The sequence below is a fragment of the Lasioglossum baleicum genome, chromosome 10, assembly GCF_051020765.1.
Source record: "Lasioglossum baleicum chromosome 10, iyLasBale1, whole genome shotgun sequence".
NCBI classification, from domain to species: domain Eukaryota; kingdom Metazoa; phylum Arthropoda; class Insecta; order Hymenoptera; family Halictidae; genus Lasioglossum; species Lasioglossum baleicum.
Window position 1 is genome coordinate 10,190,652 of NC_134938.1, and position 19,916 is coordinate 10,210,567.

The window sequence follows — 19,916 nt, forward strand, 5'->3', positions numbered from 1 at the left end:
TAAAGTCGTCTAATGTTTTTTAACCTACTGATTTCTGTCATGAATGCGTAAAATTCGCTGTATTGCTATTTAAATTATTTTTACTTTGTCCGTCGCAGTTGCGCAAGACAGTGATTAAGTAAAACAGAGCAACAGCCTGCGAGTCGCAGTTATTATGATGCAACGTCCTCAGGTGCATAATTCAATAGTATTGTATGACATCCATAGCAGCGTAACATCCCTTAAGACGTCAATTAACCAGTCAAGGCGCGTTTAAATTGTCTGCCTCCGACATTGCGCTTGCAAACAGGATGACGTTAAACAATTTAAGACGTGGAAACGCCGAGTGCTTTTAAAATGAATGTTGCATCGAAAATGATGGCGCAGGATACTAGAATTATAATTGTAAATATATTTGTAACAACAACGGACGGGCCTCCATAAATACATTAGTTCGCGACACATTTAATGTATTATTAAATTCGTTAGCTAAAGAACAATAGGCCAGCATTACTACATAGCATATTACGAAGAGTACACCGAACAGGGATTACAACCGGATTATCCCGGAATAATTCCGTAAAATTTGAATGATAATGTTGCAGCATTAAAATTATTAACTCACAGCTTCCCTCTGGTATTACGTTATTAACAATACAAACTTTGAAACAGATTATTATACGCTCGAGTATTTCTGTTGGAAATATAAGCTCGCGCAATTGCTAAACCGATTTCATCGCTTACATTTTAATTATTCGAGGAACGATGAATAATGTATAGATCGAAGGAAATTACGGAAGTTCGGGCAAGTTGTTTGACCGAAAATTTTTCATTCTCGATAACATGAATGCGTGTAAATCATTAAAGTATTTTCGTCAATTTTTATTCCATTCTGGAAATTCGCGTTTGAAGAAAAAATTTCTTACTAAAAGAATACTTCTGAAAAACTGTTACCCACGTGAATCAAAATAATATTGGCACAGTTTTTATAGAACCCAGATAAAAGGTTCGGAATTACAATGGACACAGATCTGACGAAACGTATATTTTAAATTTTCAATATAGCACCACACAAAAAAGTTTTTAACAACTTGTAGTGTTGTCCCTGCAATTCCGAGCAATTGCAATTTTTTTCAAGATATTGTTTGCACGTCATATAGTAAACTAACTTTTCTAAAGAAGTGTGCCAATATTATTTCTATTCGCTGTACACCAAGAAAATTTAATTTTCTCAAGCAAACATCACTACGCGTTATTACGATAAGAAACGATTCGTTGGATCCTAGTCGGAGAAGATTCTCATGAATAAATTTCCGTCCGGTTAAGTTATTCCGTAAAAACGTGAATTCGCATTAACGTTTTTAGGCCAATTGCGTGAATGGCAAGCGGAAGCGTTTTAGAGGATCGGTGGCCATCTTGCCGGAGATCAAAGTTCAGTAACTGTTTTCGAATGTTCTTCCTCGATCGTCTCGACTCGTGGACAGCCGCCGCGCCGGCGGCGGAACAATGCCTGTCAGACATTTATTTATAATAATGAGTCGCGGTAACAACGGCGAGAGGTTGACTCATTGTCGCCCGGATCGCGCCGCCGACGACGACGATGGAAACGCGAATAGATATTTATAAAATGAGAAACGAGAGACGGCCAGCCGATGTCCTGGGAATAGATCTCCGAACCCGGTTACGCGATTTATTCCTAGCTGGGTCGCAAACCGTCGATATTCAGAAATTGGCCGAACAGAAGAAGGATCGCGAACGGTTATTCGCTTCAATCTGTGTCATTTTTCTGCACTCTATATCCATACTAACTATATCGGTCCCCTAAAATAAAGTGCAAAGCCTTTTGCAGAGTAATAGTATCGTTTCGCTCTGCGATTTCTTCAAGTGGTCGCAATCTGGAGCGAATCCTGGACGAAATAATCTGAGAAGGCAATATTCGCCACGATCAACGGAACGAACGTGATACCGGGGATTTAAGGGCGGAAAGAAGAAGTCGAGAGTGTTTCGCAGCAGCTGCTAACGATAGTTCATCGCGTTAAATCTTCTCGAAGTGGCGCGGGAACAAAGCAACCAAGAAGGAGAGATCCTCCAGAAAAGTATCAGTTGCGCGAGCGGCAGATGCTCGGCTGTGCGCGATGTTAATGTTTCTGCGATTGGCCGTGAATGTTGCATCCCGCCACCCACTTCTGCCCATTTCTCCGAGCACCTTGGTAGTTTCTTTGTTGCCTCGATACGCGCGAAAAGTTTCATCGCGAATGAATCATCCTACCGCATTATCAATTCTAATGAATCTTATCCCTGACCGAGCTGTGCACACGTGGGTACTGTATTTCCTAATCGTTTGATGATGATTAGACTGCGGATTTCGATGCATTTATGAAGAAATTGACTGGGTGAAATAAAAAAAAGTAAGAGTAATGTTGTTTTTAATGAAATAAAGTCATTGAGGGATGAAATCAATTTTTATTTTACTCCTGCTTCCCACAATCAATGCGGAACATTTTCATCTTGCGTAAAGATCCGCAGTCTAATGATGATCAAAGAAAATACGTATACGAAAATAAGTATAGATAATTGAAAATATTCTTTTTCAAAACCGCTTTAAATTAAAAATTTTCGCCATACTGCTGTGTAAATTACCATTCGTCGTTTCTATGCGATCCGCCGTAATTATACGCAACTCATTACTCGACGTAGGATTCTCTAGCGTGAATTAAAGGAACTTTTCTGCCCGAATTAATTAAGAACAGCGAGGTCGACGGTGGAGGTTGCTCGAAGGGAGAATATTAACGACGCTTCGGGTGTGTTGGAAAACACTCGAGAGCAGCCCCGGTCCGGAATAAAACAAAGGGACGATTTACTAACGGCGTGATATTTAATATCGAACACTTTCGAGAAAGAGCAGCTCCGTTTAAACGGAATTCCTTCAGGCTAAACAGGTTTCTTCGGCGTCTGCTTCTTTGCTCGCGTGTAATAACCACGAACAATACCGAGTAGAACCTGAATCGTATTAACCGGAGCAGAAACACGCGCGAGAGCAATAACAACTGTGTGCGTGTCTGAAAGATGAGGAATAAACTTTGGCCGTGCGAGAGTAAAGATCAATAAACAGTTGCTCTTTCACTCCGGATAGTTCTTTCCAGCGTATACTTAATATTTTACGCACCTGTCTATTTCGACCGGGCGATCTCTTACATGTGTCAGCAATATATTGCATAATAATTAACCGCCACAAAATTTGTGAAACTGTTCTTCGAAATCATTTGATACTCATTTTCTTTCGTTCCGAGAACACGTAGAAAGATTACTTTATTTTTAGTTCTCTAGGCCGTTTCTCCACAAATTTTTGAGGCATTTTCTACTGCACTCGTACTTAAAGAAAAACTAGAACACCCAAGTGACAAGTGGCCCTTTTCTTCAAATAACATAAGAGAATAATTTATTACTAGAATAAATAAGATGAATAGATCGAATTTAAATCAGGATTTAGTCAATGACTTTCATTGTCTGAGAAACGTGGGTTAATCCACGACCCAATCAAACGTTAGTAGATGTAGTTTTTGAAGAAACTTTGCACACCAGAGGCGTCCGTTGTATGTATGTAAGCAGAGCGAAACTTCGATCAACAGTAAATAGCGGCCGCTTTACATTGGTAATGCGTTTACATCGATAAAAAGGATCCAATAACTGAGCTCCGTCCACAGAACTTCAAGTTACACAGACAGTTTCGATTCTGATAGTTTGGATACTCATTTGTCCGAACTTGGACCGAACAATTCCACCGGAATCGATCTACCCTGACCCAAGCACCGCACAACCGATCGACTTTTCTGAATTCGTTTATCTGAATTCCAGTCGAACGTACTTGAAGCCGCAGCCACTACAAAATTGTTTTTTCTCGGGGAGACAAGGAATTGTGCAAAACAGATCCTGTCATTTGAACGTCTAATGGAGATTGCTTTCATTTTTTCAGTAATGAAAGCAGAATTAGCAAAGTTCATCACGAAATAAAAAAGAAGATTTTTAGTAAAATAATGGAAAAATGTACTTGAAGAAGAATGTATTCTTTGTTTAAAATAATATTTTCGTGACTTGATGTGAAATAGAATTTGTTCATTATTTATAGTCATTATTTTATAGAATTTGTGCATTATTTTATAGAATAAAATTAACCCACAAAGTTAAGGCTACATAAATAATTGGATTTCTTAAACATTTGTATCAGACATATTTCGTAGTTCCAAATTATATACGAATTATATAAAAACCGAAAGAATAAAGTATAGCATCCCTTGTGATTCAGAGAAGAACATTACAAGTCGATCTTTCCAGTCCATTTCCTCGGCATAGTACTTGACGGTTGCTTGTATTCCTCGCCATTTCGCCAACACGTATAGTCTCAATTTTCGCAATAGCTATCGATTGGGGAGAATGGTGATTCGTGCAAAAACCAAGAAACAATGGGTCCCTGAAGAACCCTATCCCCAACGGTCGTCACAATAAAAACTGTATCAAACAAGTCATTACGAATCGATGGAACGTATCATCCCAGCGAAATGTGCTCTAACGTTCTATCGAACGATTCAATCCTCTCTTAAAATCGTTTACAGACCACTCCATTCTTCTTCAGCGAAGGACATCGCGTGGCATTACAAAAGTCCGCCTAATGGATGATAATTGAATAACGTAAAAAGTGCAAACAGTGGTTGAGCAACACTGTCAAACTCAAATTTGGACTGTGAACTATGAGCTGACGCTTTACAATGTCTTTTGCCTTTTGTTTATTCTGGAAATAACACAATATGTACCTGGGAGAAATATATGTACACTTTTACAAGAATTGCAGAACGAAGCCTAAGTTGCAAAACGAAGCAACAATTGCCGAGGATCTCGAATGCTCTATTTTCAAAGTCATTATATTCTTTTACGAAGTACAATGAAATGAATAGACGAAATGCAGAACCGCGACTAAATAAGAAGGATTTAAGAACGTCGTTACATTGTTTTCAGTGTATTAGCATTATTAAGAGAAGCAACACGGTTTCGTTTAACTTTCATTTCTCACGATCGACTCGGAGAACTTTTATTTTGCATAATGATCCACAGTCTAGTGCTCAAATTAGTAGACCCACTTGCATAAATTCACGAGTTTAAGCTAGATTGACATTGCTGTTTCGTGAAGCATTGACTACACTGCTCGAAAAATGAAATTGTCAGTCTCAATTTCTTCTGTAAATGGTATCAAGACCATCTCCAACAGCTCCGTATATTCTACCGAATTCATCTTATGATTAATTCGACAGATTGAAGTTACGACTCATTGCAACATTACTTTCTTTTCTTAAATCGTGTCAGTAGTATTTGAACCATCTGGCACATCCAAGTTAAATTTTTTCTTTCGTGTGTCCAGGACATATATCTTTGTGCAAATTCGAGACGAGCTTGTTTGCGTCGTTCGTTGAGTGCTGGTTTCTGCAGCATCTTTGTCCATTTAAATCGCCCTGAACTTTTTAAAATTTGCTGTACACGCCTTGTTGTTAGACATGGTCTTAATACCATTTACAGAAGAAATTGAGACTGACAATTTCATTTTTCAGCATGATAACGCCCGCAATTCATGCATCAAGACAAACAAACGAGTGGTTAGACAACAAAAATATGAGGATTTTGACATGGCCAGCTTGTTCGCCAGATTTAAATCCAATTGAGAATCTTTGGGGAACACTTGCAAGAGAAGTATATGGCAATTGTAAACAGTACAACTCTGTTTCTGAGTTATGGATTGCGGTGAACGAACCGTGGACATCCGTCGAGGCAGAAACTCTTCTTACTGTGATTTCATCAATGCCTAATCAAATTTTCGACGTTGTTCGGCGAAATGACAATTATACTAAGTACTAATTTGTAAATATAGATGAAATTTCCGATAATCTTGATGTTATCTACTTTAAAAGAACGTGCGGCTTTATGAAAATTTTCGCAGTTCGTTTTTTGTTAAACTATATAACTTTACGTTTTCCTGTAAATAAATAATATATCTATGAATGTAATCATGTAAATGGTTTCCTTTATTAATCCTAAAATGCTATCGTGCATCATCAGCTTCTCGTTACTATAACATAATTATAAGATTACGACAAAAAATCAGGTGGCTTTATGTGCATCGGTACGTTACGTTGGCGGAAAAGAAGAAACGAAAGACAGAGGTGATTACAAGCTGTTAAATACACGGTGTACAATTTAGACCGGGAATGCCTGGAGACATACGGCTGGAGCCGCTAATGGAGGAAGCGTGTAAATTCCCTGTCATTCACTCATAACAACGCGAATTGCTTTATGCTCCTCGGCTGACGCCGGCTAATGACGTTAGCGTGACAACCTGCTCAAGTTACGTTCCATCGCGGCGACGTTAATGAGCCGATTTATTAGCGTAGTTTATAACGCGGTTTGTATAGATCGCGACGCGCCCTATCAAGAGGGCCATCGGCCATTATTATGCAAAACGAGTTTCGGCCAGCAGCGTACCGTAAAAATCGCGGATGCAAATACGAAACGGGTCCCGGTCGTTCGGTCAGCCGAGTTTTCGGGACGGTTCGTTAGTTACCGCGGGAATAATAATATCGTCCTAGACGCGCCATTTAAAAATTTCCATAACAACCACGCCGTCCTCGCGATCCGACCCAATCCCGATCCCGACACCAACCTCCTATCTTTCCAGCCGCTGCCGGACTAAAAAAGAACGAATACGCGACTACGGCTGATAAATTATTTAAGAGATCCCTGTTTGATGCTAATCCGGGATTTCATATTAGATCCGCTAATATGCAATGCATTAACCTTCCAATAAACTCGTACATAATACGTTTTAACCTTTCAACGCTCGAACCCGAACGAACTGTTGCTTTTTATAGAAATCTAAAATCCACCGTGTATTTTAGGATGTCTGTTCTTAATGTCCCCGGATTTTATAACCACGGATTTACTCGGATCTACTTGGTTTTTTAATGTGTCTGCTAGAATGGGTGAACTCTCACGTTTCTTTGCTGTGTCTGCTAACAGTGGAAATGTTAGGGGGTTAACGTTTAAATGCGTAATGTTGGCAGTTGGGGAGGTAATTGTTGTTTCATTGTCTGGGAACAAGCACCGCATTTTTTGACATATTATTATTTTGTGGAAGGATGCGTATTAAAGTAACTGTTCGGTGTTTCTTCAAAAATTACAGAGGATGAACGTTACCTAAGTACTCTAACGACCATTCATTACTGAAAACTGAAACGTGAGTATCTGTCCATTCAACTCAGAACCGATTCGCTCATAAACTGAAAACAATCCCACCAGTATTTGTCATAATCCCTTCTCCTACGATATGTTAGTACTCCGTTTCACACTGAAATATTTAGTGTTCGTGTGTGTGGGTGGCGTGAGACTTGAAACATAAAATTCACAAAGGGCAAAGTGCAATTTCAGAGATTAAAGTGAGCAAGTAGAATTTCATGCGCAGACACTCTAATACACGTGTACACTTTTCATTCGCTTTAAAAGTCATTTGTGCAAAGCAGAGTTCACGGAATGACGGGAACATGTTTTCTTTTTTTGTTTCGCGAACCACTCAGGTGAATTAATTTGGTGAGTGGTTTACAATATTTATTGTTGCTATACGGACGATACGAGTGTCTGATGCATTTTAGTACAGACAAGGGTAATGCAGGAATAACAATGATTTTTAATTAAATTGTATTCTGCAACATTAATATTCTTTTACTTAGACAGGAAATATACAAGTACGCAGCTACTTTCATAGTTTCTTTCGTGGTTTCGAAACGAAATAAAACGCTTGAAATCATAGAGAGCTTTAGAGAACAAAATTGGAAAGATTTCAGAGTGCAATGAGTTCAGATTCCGCGAGTGAACTCGAAGTGTCCGCAACCTAACACTGTCGCCGTCGCGTAACATCGGTATCAAACTTTCATTAAATTCCCATCGATCAAAGCGACACCAAAGCGGAACCCTGCGTCGATAATTTCAATCTAACCCTTTCACGTGCCTTGTCCTTTGTGCCGGCTGCATTCAGCGACAACGGCGCCGTAGGTATACGCAAATCGCGAGAGCAACGGCGACAGGGTCCGCAGACCTTTCTCCTTTCTCCCGTGACGATAATGACGCGAGGCATCCAGCCTTCTGGGACGTGCATATGTACACACCTTAACGATCCATGGGACCGATACGTAGGAAGAAGCTGATTACTCATCGCGCGCCGTCTATGCCGAACGTTTAGCGACTTATTGTGCCTGGTTATTGAACCCCTGGGAGAGTATACCCTGAGAGAAGAGTACATACCCCCCGCCTCGCCAACCCCTCCAGTATCACTATGGCCGGCATCACTATGGCCGAGGGGCCGTTACACACGCGGATACACGTACAGCTTCCCATTATAATTATACTGGCGCGGCCAGTGTTGTACCGGTACCTACGTGCATTCAAACAGGTTGCGTAAGAGCCACCTCGGGAAGGAAGAGAGCCGCCATGACGCCATTACATCAAGTTTATTAACCGAGATTTAGGCGAATCACAAAATTCAGGGAGTCCTTTCCAGACTGGGCAACCCTGGAAGTCTGTAGACCGCGGATTTTATGCATTTATGACAAGACTGGGTAGTTTAATTTATTCGTTACGCCGTTATGAACTTCATTAACCTTCAATTACTCGCATAGTGTAACTGTGAAACAAAGGTGTCGACCATTAGACATTAGAATAAAAGATGTAATGATGCTCTCGACGCACTGGTTCGATCTAATTTTACTTCAAAGCGATTTTGCATCATGATCTAAACATTTTGATTTTGATCTAAACATAGATCGAAGCGTCGAACATTTCATTCAAATTGCAAAATTGCTTTGAAGTAAAATTAGATCGAACCAGTGCGCCGAGAGCATCATTACATCATTTATTAACAATTATATGATCGATAAAAACAGGAACAGTAGACATTAGATATTAAAGTAGTCACTTTATTCCATAAAAATTAATTTATGTTGGAGTCATATAAAATTCCATGTAATCATTTAAACAGAAAGCGGCGTGCGAGTAACTCAAGGTTGAAGAACGGAATAAATTACACCTTGGCCCTTGTGTGTTTGTTGCAGTTGATGCAGACGATTTTTATTTTGCATAAAGTTCCGCAGTCTAGTTACATGTATACAATGTGGCCGAAAGTCACTAGATCATTTAAACTTTGAACTTATTTATAAGAGAATAAGTATGAATTTTTAAAAAATGAAAGGGTTGGTCCATTTCAGAATGGTCTAGACAGGTGTGTATTATACTAAATAAAATAAATTTATTTTATTGCAGAATAGAAATATGACGTGGACAAGGGCCTCGTACGAGATACAGGGGGAACGATCTACTAATTAGGCATGTCCGACGACGTAGGATTTTCATAATACCCTGGCAGTAGCCAAAGAATCCAGCTTTAGAAAGGTCCGAAGTGGAAACGAATCGGAGTCGTAGGTTCGGAACGCCGAAGCGGCCGACCGACAGAAGTTCCAGACAGTATTCTGCCGTGGCTTAATCCGCAGGTTATGGCAGTAGGTTGCCGCGAAATTCTAGGACGCGATCGAGGCGCAACGCGCAAGCCCGGAAAATTATGGCGATCAATCTCGCGTGAATAGGTTCGAGAGCCATGGCCGGGGCGAGCTTGTCCGGCGCTCGTGTAAGTAGATCCTTCGAGAAGTGGAAAACTCGGGTCACGATGGGTTAATTAATTACATTTGTCTCGGCGCGCAATCTCGCTGCAACGAACTTGAGCCCGTGACGGCTGTCGTCCGGAGATCGTTACCTCATTAACGGATTAACGAATACCACGGAACCCGCGGGACAAGAAATTGCGAAGCGATCCGATCGCGTCGCCGCACTACACGCAATACCAAAGCATACTTTCATCGAGCATAGTGCGCTCTCTTGTAGGCTAATCACTCGGGACCGTTGGGCAACTAGTAACGAGGCTGCGCCGCGTTTTTATCCTTTAAGTGGACTTTTCTCGGTTAGCTACTCTGCTTCGTCAATGACGTCGATCTTGTATGTTTTATACGTCCAATTTTTCACAGTAACGTTAAACAAACATAACCTGTAGGACATGTAATCAACATGTTCTGTAATTTGTATATTTCGGTGGTTCCTTAATTATTCCTTAATTACAAGATGTCTACGATGTTTCGCTATCATCAATATATTTAATTTATAATAAAAGCAAAGTTATAATGTCAGGAATCCACTGGTTCAAAAGTTAGCTGTTGAAATCACAACTATACACTATACACGCATAATTTGCATAGAAGTTTAGTTAACAAAAGTTCTGAACTGAATGAAGAAATTCAGTTCTTGATTCCTCAACATGTATTTGAAAGATTCTACAAGTTTGAAAGCAAAAAATATTTAAAATTGTTTGAGGAATACAAAAAACAAGGTATTAAAAAATTTAACAATCTGTTAAAGTAAACAATACAAGTGTGATTATTGATGATGATCTTACAAATGGCAGCAATGTTTCAGATGCAAATAACAACGTTAAAGATCGAACCTGTGGCGCCGAAATCAAATTGTTTATTTGCACTATCTACGATCCACATAAAGGAAAATTCATACACGCATAATTTTTGCACCCGTGAATTCCTAACATTAAAACTTGGATTTCGGGCATTTTCTCGCCAAAATCAAAATACAGGATTACATTTAAGAATGTTAAAAATTTTTATTTCCTGAGGTGCATTCAGCAGTACATACAACCAGCCTGTAGGCTGCAATAAAATTCTTTCATGGGACGTTTCATGTACAACAATCAAGCAACACTGTAATACGAGTCTTCTCATGATCATTTATAGGGTGCAAAAGTTTCCAACAAAATCGAGAAACATAATTTATGCTATATATTTATAGAACGACTCGTGCAAAAAATGCAATTTACAGAATTGTAAACTCGCCTAGGGAAGGTCGAGTTATCGCAGCTGGTTGCGAGCTTCCGTCAAAGCAGCGTTTGCAGAGTATCGTTCAATATAATGCCCGGAAATTTATCCAACAATTTCAGCTTGCGAATGAAAGTACCGCAACGGTCGCCGCAATCAAACTTCGAAATTATTCTCTGGTAAAAATTCCACGGAATTATGAAGGTCGACCTGGCCGTCCCGTGAACTCGGGTTTCTCGCATCCGCGAATTTCCGGGAAACTGTTCGGCGATTCAGGCGCGTGCGCTAAGGGTGGGGCTGCACCCTCGAACAATTTGTTACCGCACGAAGTAGACTTTTCGCGAAACACAGTGACTGAACGGTCGAATTAGGGTATGGTATTTCTACGAAATATCTGATATTATTTATTAAATAAGTCAAATTCAAGTCTCCTGAAGCAATATATCAGTCAGCCTCCTTGATAAAAATTTCTAAAACTTGACGAATTATAAAAGAAACACTCTGTAATCCGTTATGTCGAATGTGGTATGATTTTATCCAGGAGTGTAAACGACTGATTACCCACGCGAAATCCCTGCCACCATCTTCGCGTCGCGGCAACGATCGCGCGACGATTTTCCCCGCGGACCAGCGACGCGTGTACGCAATTTTCACGAGAGCAATTCGCACGGAAAATTCCCGGTAATCCAGCAGAGGATTGCCGCGGCCGTGGGTGGCGAGCTATTGCGACAAACGATTTGATATGGGAACTGGGCGCCGTCGCGTGTGGGCACGGCCCTGTAATTTCGCATTTTACGCTCGCTTCGGCTTGAACACCGGGTTGCGCCGCGCTAGGAAGTTCCGCCCGCTTTTTACCAACCCGCCGAGGGAAATCGGGAAGCTTGCTCGAAAGATTCTGGTTATCACGGCGCCGGAAGTAATGCTCGCGGAGCGTTCACCATTATTTCCAAGATTTAACCCGTTAACGCCGATTTGACAGATTGCCTGAAAGTTTAGTTTCAGGTTTCTTTCAGGAATAGTGATTGCATTAAACGAAGCAGACGACGTGGTCCAACTGGAACAAATTCGACGCAATTAACCCTCTAAGATCTGTGCCTGAGTCTGCTTTGATCCGGAACATCAAAACCGTCGTTTTAGTGCTCAATTTGTGGCAATTAATTAAATGAATAGCTGTTGCATTGGTGATGCAAGGAAGACTAATGTGTCTACTTTTAATTGTAATTATTAGACTGCGGATCTTTATGCATTTTCCGCTTACGAAATACTTCAAAAACGGCTAGAATATAAAGTTTGATCAATTTTGTACAGTTTTTATTTGTTTTGGATCTACAAAGACTGTGCCCATTAAAAATAACATTATATCTCATTCCACTTTCTTAAGATTCGTCTACAAACATTGGAAAATGCATAAACATCCGGAAAAATCGTCCGTTGTCCGAGGTTTAATTCAATCAATAACACCCAAAGAATCTTCCCAATAATGTAGTTCGTAATTCCTTCCATTCGGCATCCTCGTTCTGAATCGGGGCCGACCGAAATTACAAAGTTTCGCGGAGACGCGTCTCGAGGTGGCGTCCGTTGAAAATGCATCAATAGGAGCGAGCGGGTCGGCTGCGCCAGGTGCTGCATACCAAGGAGGACCTTGCGCGGCATTCGAAAAGGAAAGAATTCGTGCCGGTCGTTCGCACGCCCGCAAAACATGGTCCAAGGGCCGAGATGGTGTGGGGAAAACGGAGAATCGGTGAAGGTTATCGACGTGTCCGGGAAACGTGCACGGGGCGTCACGGTCGCTCGACAAATTTCACCCAGGGAGCCAATATCGGGGGCGTCGCGAGACGCCACTGCCACGCCGACTAAAACCATAGAACGCGCGTTCCCATTTCGTCGAGGATGAGCCTCGGGTCGTGTCGCTTCCTCGGTGAACAAGTGTAGCCAGCCACCGGCGACATCGATGAGAAAAAAATCGCACTGGCCCAGCGGTCGTTGAATCGACCAATAAGGGTGGCGGTTGTGGACACAGACAACACCGTGCGTGGTAAACGCGTGACACACCGGTTTGCGGTGCGTGGAAATCCCCGGATTTCGAATATTTCGCCGATTACCTTCGGCAAAACATTTATTTAACCTCCCCTTCCCACCCTCATCCCCTAGAACACACGCTTTTTTCGCCGGTTCCCGCCGACAACCGAAAGCCTCCTACTGATAAATAGAGTCGCGATTCGACGTTTTATTCGGGGCTTGGATTAGTTGGGAATTCAGTTGACTTCGATTAATACCTTTAAACAACTGTTGGTACACAGGGTGTCCCATTTATTATGGTTCTCGCAAATCGAAGTAAACTCAATTTTGAACGGCACTAGATGGCCTTGGAAGTCGAAAGTTCCGCATTAAAAAAACAGAACCACCACGAGATGTCTTCCAAAACGGAGTAAGTTTTATTTGGCATATTTTTTCAACCTCAAGTAAGAAGTCGAGAACTTCAAATAGCCTGATCCAACCTGAAGATTCTTCCTATCACATAATTAATGAATGCAGTAGTCGCTGTCCAATTATACCATCGGTTCTCGAATCAGAAACATCGAACGCGTAGGCAATTTCTCACACAAAACGGAGTTTTTCAACGACAGCCCGAGGACACGTCTGCGTTTCATTAATTCTCCTCTCGTTCACCGCGAACGGAATATGGTCGATGGCCGTAAACAGGCCGAATAACGCAGAGCCGCTTTATCGTAATGAATTGGAATTAATAAAACATGAACCGCAATAAACAGGGAAAGAAGCCGTGTCGAGTCTTGACCGAGACATCAACGCGGAGCCGTAAAATCCGACTGGCATCAGCAGAGTGTCCCGCATCGTCGTCGAACAAACCTAAAACACCTCGCACGCGAGCAAAATTCCTGTACCCTGATTTCCATCGCGAACGACCATCGCCGCGAGCGATGGAAAACTTCTTTAGAGGACCCGAACTATTTTATTTCCCCCACCTTCGCGAGTTGAAACTTCGGAAGAGCCTGCAGTTTCCTCGGAGATGCAGGGCGAGCCGTGCTTCGCGCGATCTGAAAAAGTTCTTGATCGATCGCGTGGCCTGTTTGATTCGCCACGGACGAGATTCAGCGTGTTCCAGTCGGGGAAGAATAATCGCGGTTGCACAAGTGGCACGAACGCTGCAGCCCGTGGGATGTAATTTTCATCGAATGAGTAATTCATATCGGTTTCGACCGGGCAAGTCAATCCCTCGCGAGAACAGGCACAATAAAACGCGATGAGTCTTCGCCGTCGCGCGATGAGTGAGCGTACGCGTGGGCCACGCTCAAGAGAATCAATGAAAAATCTGAAGGTGATGCTTGGTGCAACATTTCTAAACAATGAATCGGGACACGTGGAACAAACCAGCGTTGCGAAACTCCGGCTGGCTCGCTCGAAATTAATTGGTCGAAATGTCTGAAGCCCACTGAACGCTGCATGCCTATCTAGATGTGGTTTCGTTCTTTACTTTATCACTGGACTGCGGATTTTATGCACTTATGGGAAACGTGAGTGGGTTGAATTCAAAACAGTGAAGAAATTACAGAAATTTAGAGTATAGAGTGCAAGATATTTGTATTTGGCTCGTGTTTCTTACGATCTATGAAGTCAATTTCTATTTTGCATAAAGATCCGCGGTCTAGTTATCACTAAATGCGGGTCTTTATGCCAATGAAAAAATTTCTGCAACAATTACAAGGTACTGGAATCAAACGAAACTTTGTTTCTTCCTTTAACAATTTTGATAAGTTGGTGATAATGCACCGATACTCCTAAATTTCTGTTACCTTTCTACCGTTTCACGTTTCACCCGTTCGTTTTCCCCATAACTGCGTAAAATCCAACTATAAAAATCTTTTCCCCGCGAGCTCATTCTGTTCCACATTTTTTCTTAGCAGATAAATCCGTTTCTTGCATGTGACACACAATTAACGCTCCACTCTGGAAACGTTAAGCGTGAAAGTTCTCTTACCGGCAGAGAACTAGAAAGGATTCTGTGCTGTACAGTTCTTGTCAGGACAGGTTATAAAACAAAAACCATTTTCAAAACTAATCCATTAGTTTCTGCTTCAAAGATAGAAATCCAGAAAGGAGAAAACGTCATTAATCCTAATGGACGCAGCGCGATTACGCGCTCGGCCGCTGAAACCGTCATCGCTGGAGGGTTTCGAGCGAACAAAGTAATTTCCGCAAAAGCGGAAAGAAAATCGTTTGAACTTCGGTTTCGGGGAGTGCAGAAAACACGCGTAATTCCGACGACCGAGTGCAGATAGCGGTAAAACTCAGGCGAACTTGACGTCCAAGTTAATAAGATCCCAACTCCACCTACGCTCACGCGATACGTCCTCCCGCTCGTGGTTGCGGGAACGACGCATCCAAAGTTTCCTCATATATCTTCGAAATAGTTCCCTGTATAATTCAGTTGTCCCGACGCGGAACAGGTAAAGCACACCGAATCCCGCGGGATCAGGCCCGCGGTGCTCCGAGTTTCCGATTCATCACGGAAATCAACAAAGTAGACCATCGAGTGAGCCCGGATCATTTCCGCGCGATGATCTTTACGATCAGATCATAGAAATTCTAGCTCTAGAACACGTGGCAACTTTTAATGAAAGTGTTCCTCGTCGAAAGTTATAATTTTTTGAAGAAATGGCTCTAGTACGAGGCTACATTCGCCAGACCAGCACCTGGGAGCGTGAAACTTGTTCAACAGCAGCCATTGCTGTCCCCGGGAGTATAGTTGACGGAGAAGATTCTATGAACTCGTAAAATATTTTACACGAAATCGCGGACACCTCTTTCGCACCAGGGAACAAGCTCTTTCGCGGAATTCCGAGGGCGGAGTGTCTCGAAACTCGGACAATGGGCAAACGTTCGCTGATTGTTTACGGCGTAACACATTTTTATGGACTTACTTTGTCTGGAAGCCCTCGAACTCCTCCTGCTGCTCGCTGATGGAGGCTTCGAGGTCCAAGTAAGCGCCATAGTCGCCGTCCTTGTACAACTGTAGCGCTGTGTCGTCGAGCTGTAACAGAAACAGGATTTACCGTTTCAATTCGCGGACGAAACTTCGTGGATGATTTGAAAGTGATCGAAATCGAATGGACAGAAATCTACTCGATTTCTTTAATGAAATAATATCTTTTCTTTGAAAATGGATATCCTAGAAACTCATTCAATCATTTTCTACGAAGGAGTCTTTGCAATTTCTTACTAACGTTTTGACATGTTCCTGCAGGGGAATGAGGAAGTAATCGCTTATCGCCTTAAATATACATTGATTTTCCGGAATGTTTATGGGACAACAATTTGGCAGTGAACGGCGCGGCGCCGCGTTAAGATTACCGTGCACGTGAAAACGAATTCCGAATAGATGGTTAAATTAGTTAGTTGAGTATTCAACGGGAACTTATTGTGCAGGAGCGAATGACGTTAGCCACTTCTTCCTTAATCGCCGCTAATCTAGGTAGACGCGTCGTCGTCGTCGTCGTGAAACGATCGTGTTGGAACGCGAGGCAAGGCGAGGCAGAGGCGAGTTCCTTTATGTCGCGTAATCTCGAAACAGGAAGCCGCGCGAAGCTCGTGCAGTCGTCGCCTAATTTTAAACTCCTGCCACTTTGCGAACTAGACGGATCTGCCGTGGCGGATGCTGCGTCACGGGAAACTCTTCGCGTCGCGTTTATTGCTCGAGGATTTAAACGCTTCCTGATTTGTCCCTCTCGAGATCCTTCTTCCCGCGAACATCGCTTATACACCGCTACACAATTAGCCCCTATCCGACCGTTTCTTTCGCTATCAATTATGCCGGCGGCCGTCTAATTCGCGGTGCTATATCATTTTTGTATAATCGCTTCGCAGGGCAATTAACAAATCTATTTTAGAACAACTGGAATGCGGACCTTTGCGAAGAATGATTCTGCATCTGTCGAAATGTACTTCGTTCATTTTCACACAAGGAACGATCGGTTCTATTTCAGTTTCTTTACAAACCCGTTGTTCTGAATAAACTCCGTTGATTTATTTATATAAAGTGCGATTTATTTTAGTACATAATCTAATAGCATCGATTGCAGGGAACACTGGTTCGATAAACATTGGTCTCTTCCCTTAGCGACTCTAATAGATTGTAAATGATTAATAATTAGCTTAAATTGACTTGTTCATTGAATTCTATAATTTAATTTAACAAACACGGAAGAAAGACACTGTTTAATCGTACAATATGTGAAATCGTGCTAATTTTCAGAACTTTTCTAATAGATACAAATTCGAACATCACAACTCTGTGGAATCTTCTTTGAATAACAAACAGAGAAGAAAAGGGAGCGGTGAAACTGTATTTCGTCGGGAAAGAATAGTATTTCGGGATTCGTTGCTCGGGAACCGTGGCGCCGCCGGCGACGCGTTAATAAAGTTATTTCTGCGGACTTTGTTAGTCACATTATTTCTAAAGTAATTAAATTACTTTCGCGAGTCATGGCCCAGGCAGGGTTCTATTTTCGGCAGCCGAGTGACGCAACCGTAGGATCAATGTTGTATATCTAGCGCGCGCGGACCACCTGATTCCGAATCAAGAGATTATCATCTTGCGTACACAGGAATCGCGTATGCGGACCAAATGAACCGCGGATAAATTTAGCTGATTAGACACATTACCCCGGATTGTTGACCCGTAAGACGCTTATACATACATAACGTGCGTTGAACTCATTCCTCGGAAGCTCTTCAATGAGGAAAATGATTCAATCGGGCACGAACGAAATCCGATTCGAGATATAGAGAAATATAATCGGATGAACGTGTAGCATCGAACGGGACTCCTACGTTCAAATAGTATTACATTCATCTAATTTAATTTTCTTTTCTTGTGTTCCGAATTATGTTGTCCCCATTTTTTATGATTAAAAAAATTCGATGATTGTTTAAGCATTACATTTTTTAAATAGAATTTTTGCGATCGTTGAGTCATAAGTGCAAGGATTGATAGCGTAAACTGAATAGTACTATATTTTCCAGAAGTTTAAATCGTTCATAGCAATGATACTTGAATGAAAAGATGTTTAAATTCATAGTTGAGCTTATGAAGTAGGTATCAGACGGGTTATTAAACTGTTTTAAGCAACAAACACTGTGATAATGAAAAAGCCAGCAATATTAGAGAGACCGACAACGGGGAGAAAATTATAGACCAACGAAGTAACCAAGCAAACTAACAAACAGAAATTATAAATAGATATTCTTAATACACAATGTGCATATCAAAGTTAATCGTGAAAAGATTATAACGCTAAGTTAACTACGTTTTCTAGATTACGTATTCAACCTGGAACGTCAAAGAACAGACAGCTCTGTGCTCCGACTAAAAACAGAAGCAGAGAAGAAAGTAATGTCGGATAATCTGAAAACAAGGAGACGAAAGCGAAAAATAGTGAAGTCGAGCCATTTCGGAAGCCGTAGGCGAAGTCTAGATGCCGATTTAAAAATAGTCCAGCATCCCAGGCCGCCATATTTGTAATCGTATTACCAGTGCCGTCAATGGAACAGTTATTTTCCGCTTCCTCTAAAAATACTGAAATGGTTGTTGAAACTATCACTTGCATAACACTAAAATAATATACTTTCGATGGTACAAACACCCAATGCAACCTTGAGAAGACTGCAAGAACATTTTACTCGAAATCGCATTTTGGAACACAAAAACTGGGATACCGATCTTTTTAAAATTTCGCATGCTTATCTCCGTCAATGATGCTTAATGATTAATGGAAGGATTTCTTTCTTCAACGCACGCTTTTCTGAACGAAAAACAGGTGTCCTTAAATTCGAAGTTTCACTTTAACAGCCGCCGGTTTGTTTCAGATCAATATTTCATGACACTGAACGATAGTCACACTCGTATACTAGATACTCGATTTTTATTCATACTCGATTTTGACAAAAATTGCTTCGACTATATCATAAATTGATATTTTTCTATAAAAAAATCCTACGAAATAAATAGGTATGTTTTTTCTACAATGGTGAAATCCGATTATTTAAGTATTTCCAAGTGTGTCTAGAACCCCTTGAAATATTTCGCAGAAAGGTCGAGCGGTCGCCTATTTGCTTGGTCTGGAGTGAAATCCGCTTTTTCGGAAAAGTAGGCTGGAAACCGGCGCGGAATGGGATAATGGAAAAAGAAACAAGAGACAGGCCGGCCCGGCGGAAGGACGAGTTCCGAGACCGTGGAACGGACGCGAAACGAGAGGAACGGAAATAGGAGAGAATCAAAGCGAAAGGGAGGACGAGCGATCTAGAGTGAAACGAGGAACTAGCTACGGGGGTGCGGGTGGAGGGAGGTGTTACGGGGGCAGCCGAGAAAGACAGAGGCGGAAAGACGTGCCGAGCGGCGAAGGGAGCTCGGTTGACCCATATTTCTAAAAATCACACAGCTTCAAAATAGTCCGCCGCCGGCGAAGTAAATGCTGGTTACATATAATGCACGCGCGTGCTGGCCCCTTCGCGCGTCGACTGCATTTCTCTCGTTTCTAAGCGTCCCGCATTCGATGGAAAGCGAATTGCTTGCCGGCTTACGTAATCCACGTGTCGAGGCTGCTCCAAGAGTACGATCTCTGGCCTTCAAGCCCATGACGAAATTGGTCAACCGGAAGAGAACGCGCGTTCACGCTCTGCCCGCCCGCAGACTCCGCTCTGACAGAGAGAAATAGAGAGAGAGAGAGAGAGAGAGAGAGAGAGAGAGAGAGCCGGAGACAATGGCGGCCCGCTTCTTTCCGGTTACTTAACCCTCGCCGCTTGCGCAACAATGAAAACTTTACGTAGAATATTTCCAAACTCTTCACCTCTGCGCGTTCAACTTTTTCCTAAGACTTTAGACATGCGATAGTGTTGACGGGTTCAGAAATGTTAGAACTACGGGAACACGATCTCTTTCGAGACATTTTCCTTACTTGA

The 19,916-nt window shown here is 41.9% G+C and overlaps 1 protein-coding gene across 8 annotated transcripts in view; it reads right to left on the reverse strand.

The window, feature by feature from the left end:
• Nucleotides 1–19,916, reverse strand: part of Fhos (Formin homology 2 domain containing) — a 304,700-nt gene that overhangs the window by 170,288 nt on the left and 114,496 nt on the right. For all 8 annotated transcript variants that reach the window (XR_013009741.1, XR_013009743.1, XM_076431634.1 and 5 more), the window contains one exon: nt 15,881–15,990. Coding sequence is in view for 6 of the 8 variants with exons in the window: in XM_076431634.1 (XP_076287749.1) it covers nt 15,881–15,990 (110 nt within the window). In the remaining 2 variants the exon portion in view is untranslated. The remainder of the gene's footprint in view (nt 1–15,880; nt 15,991–19,916) is intronic.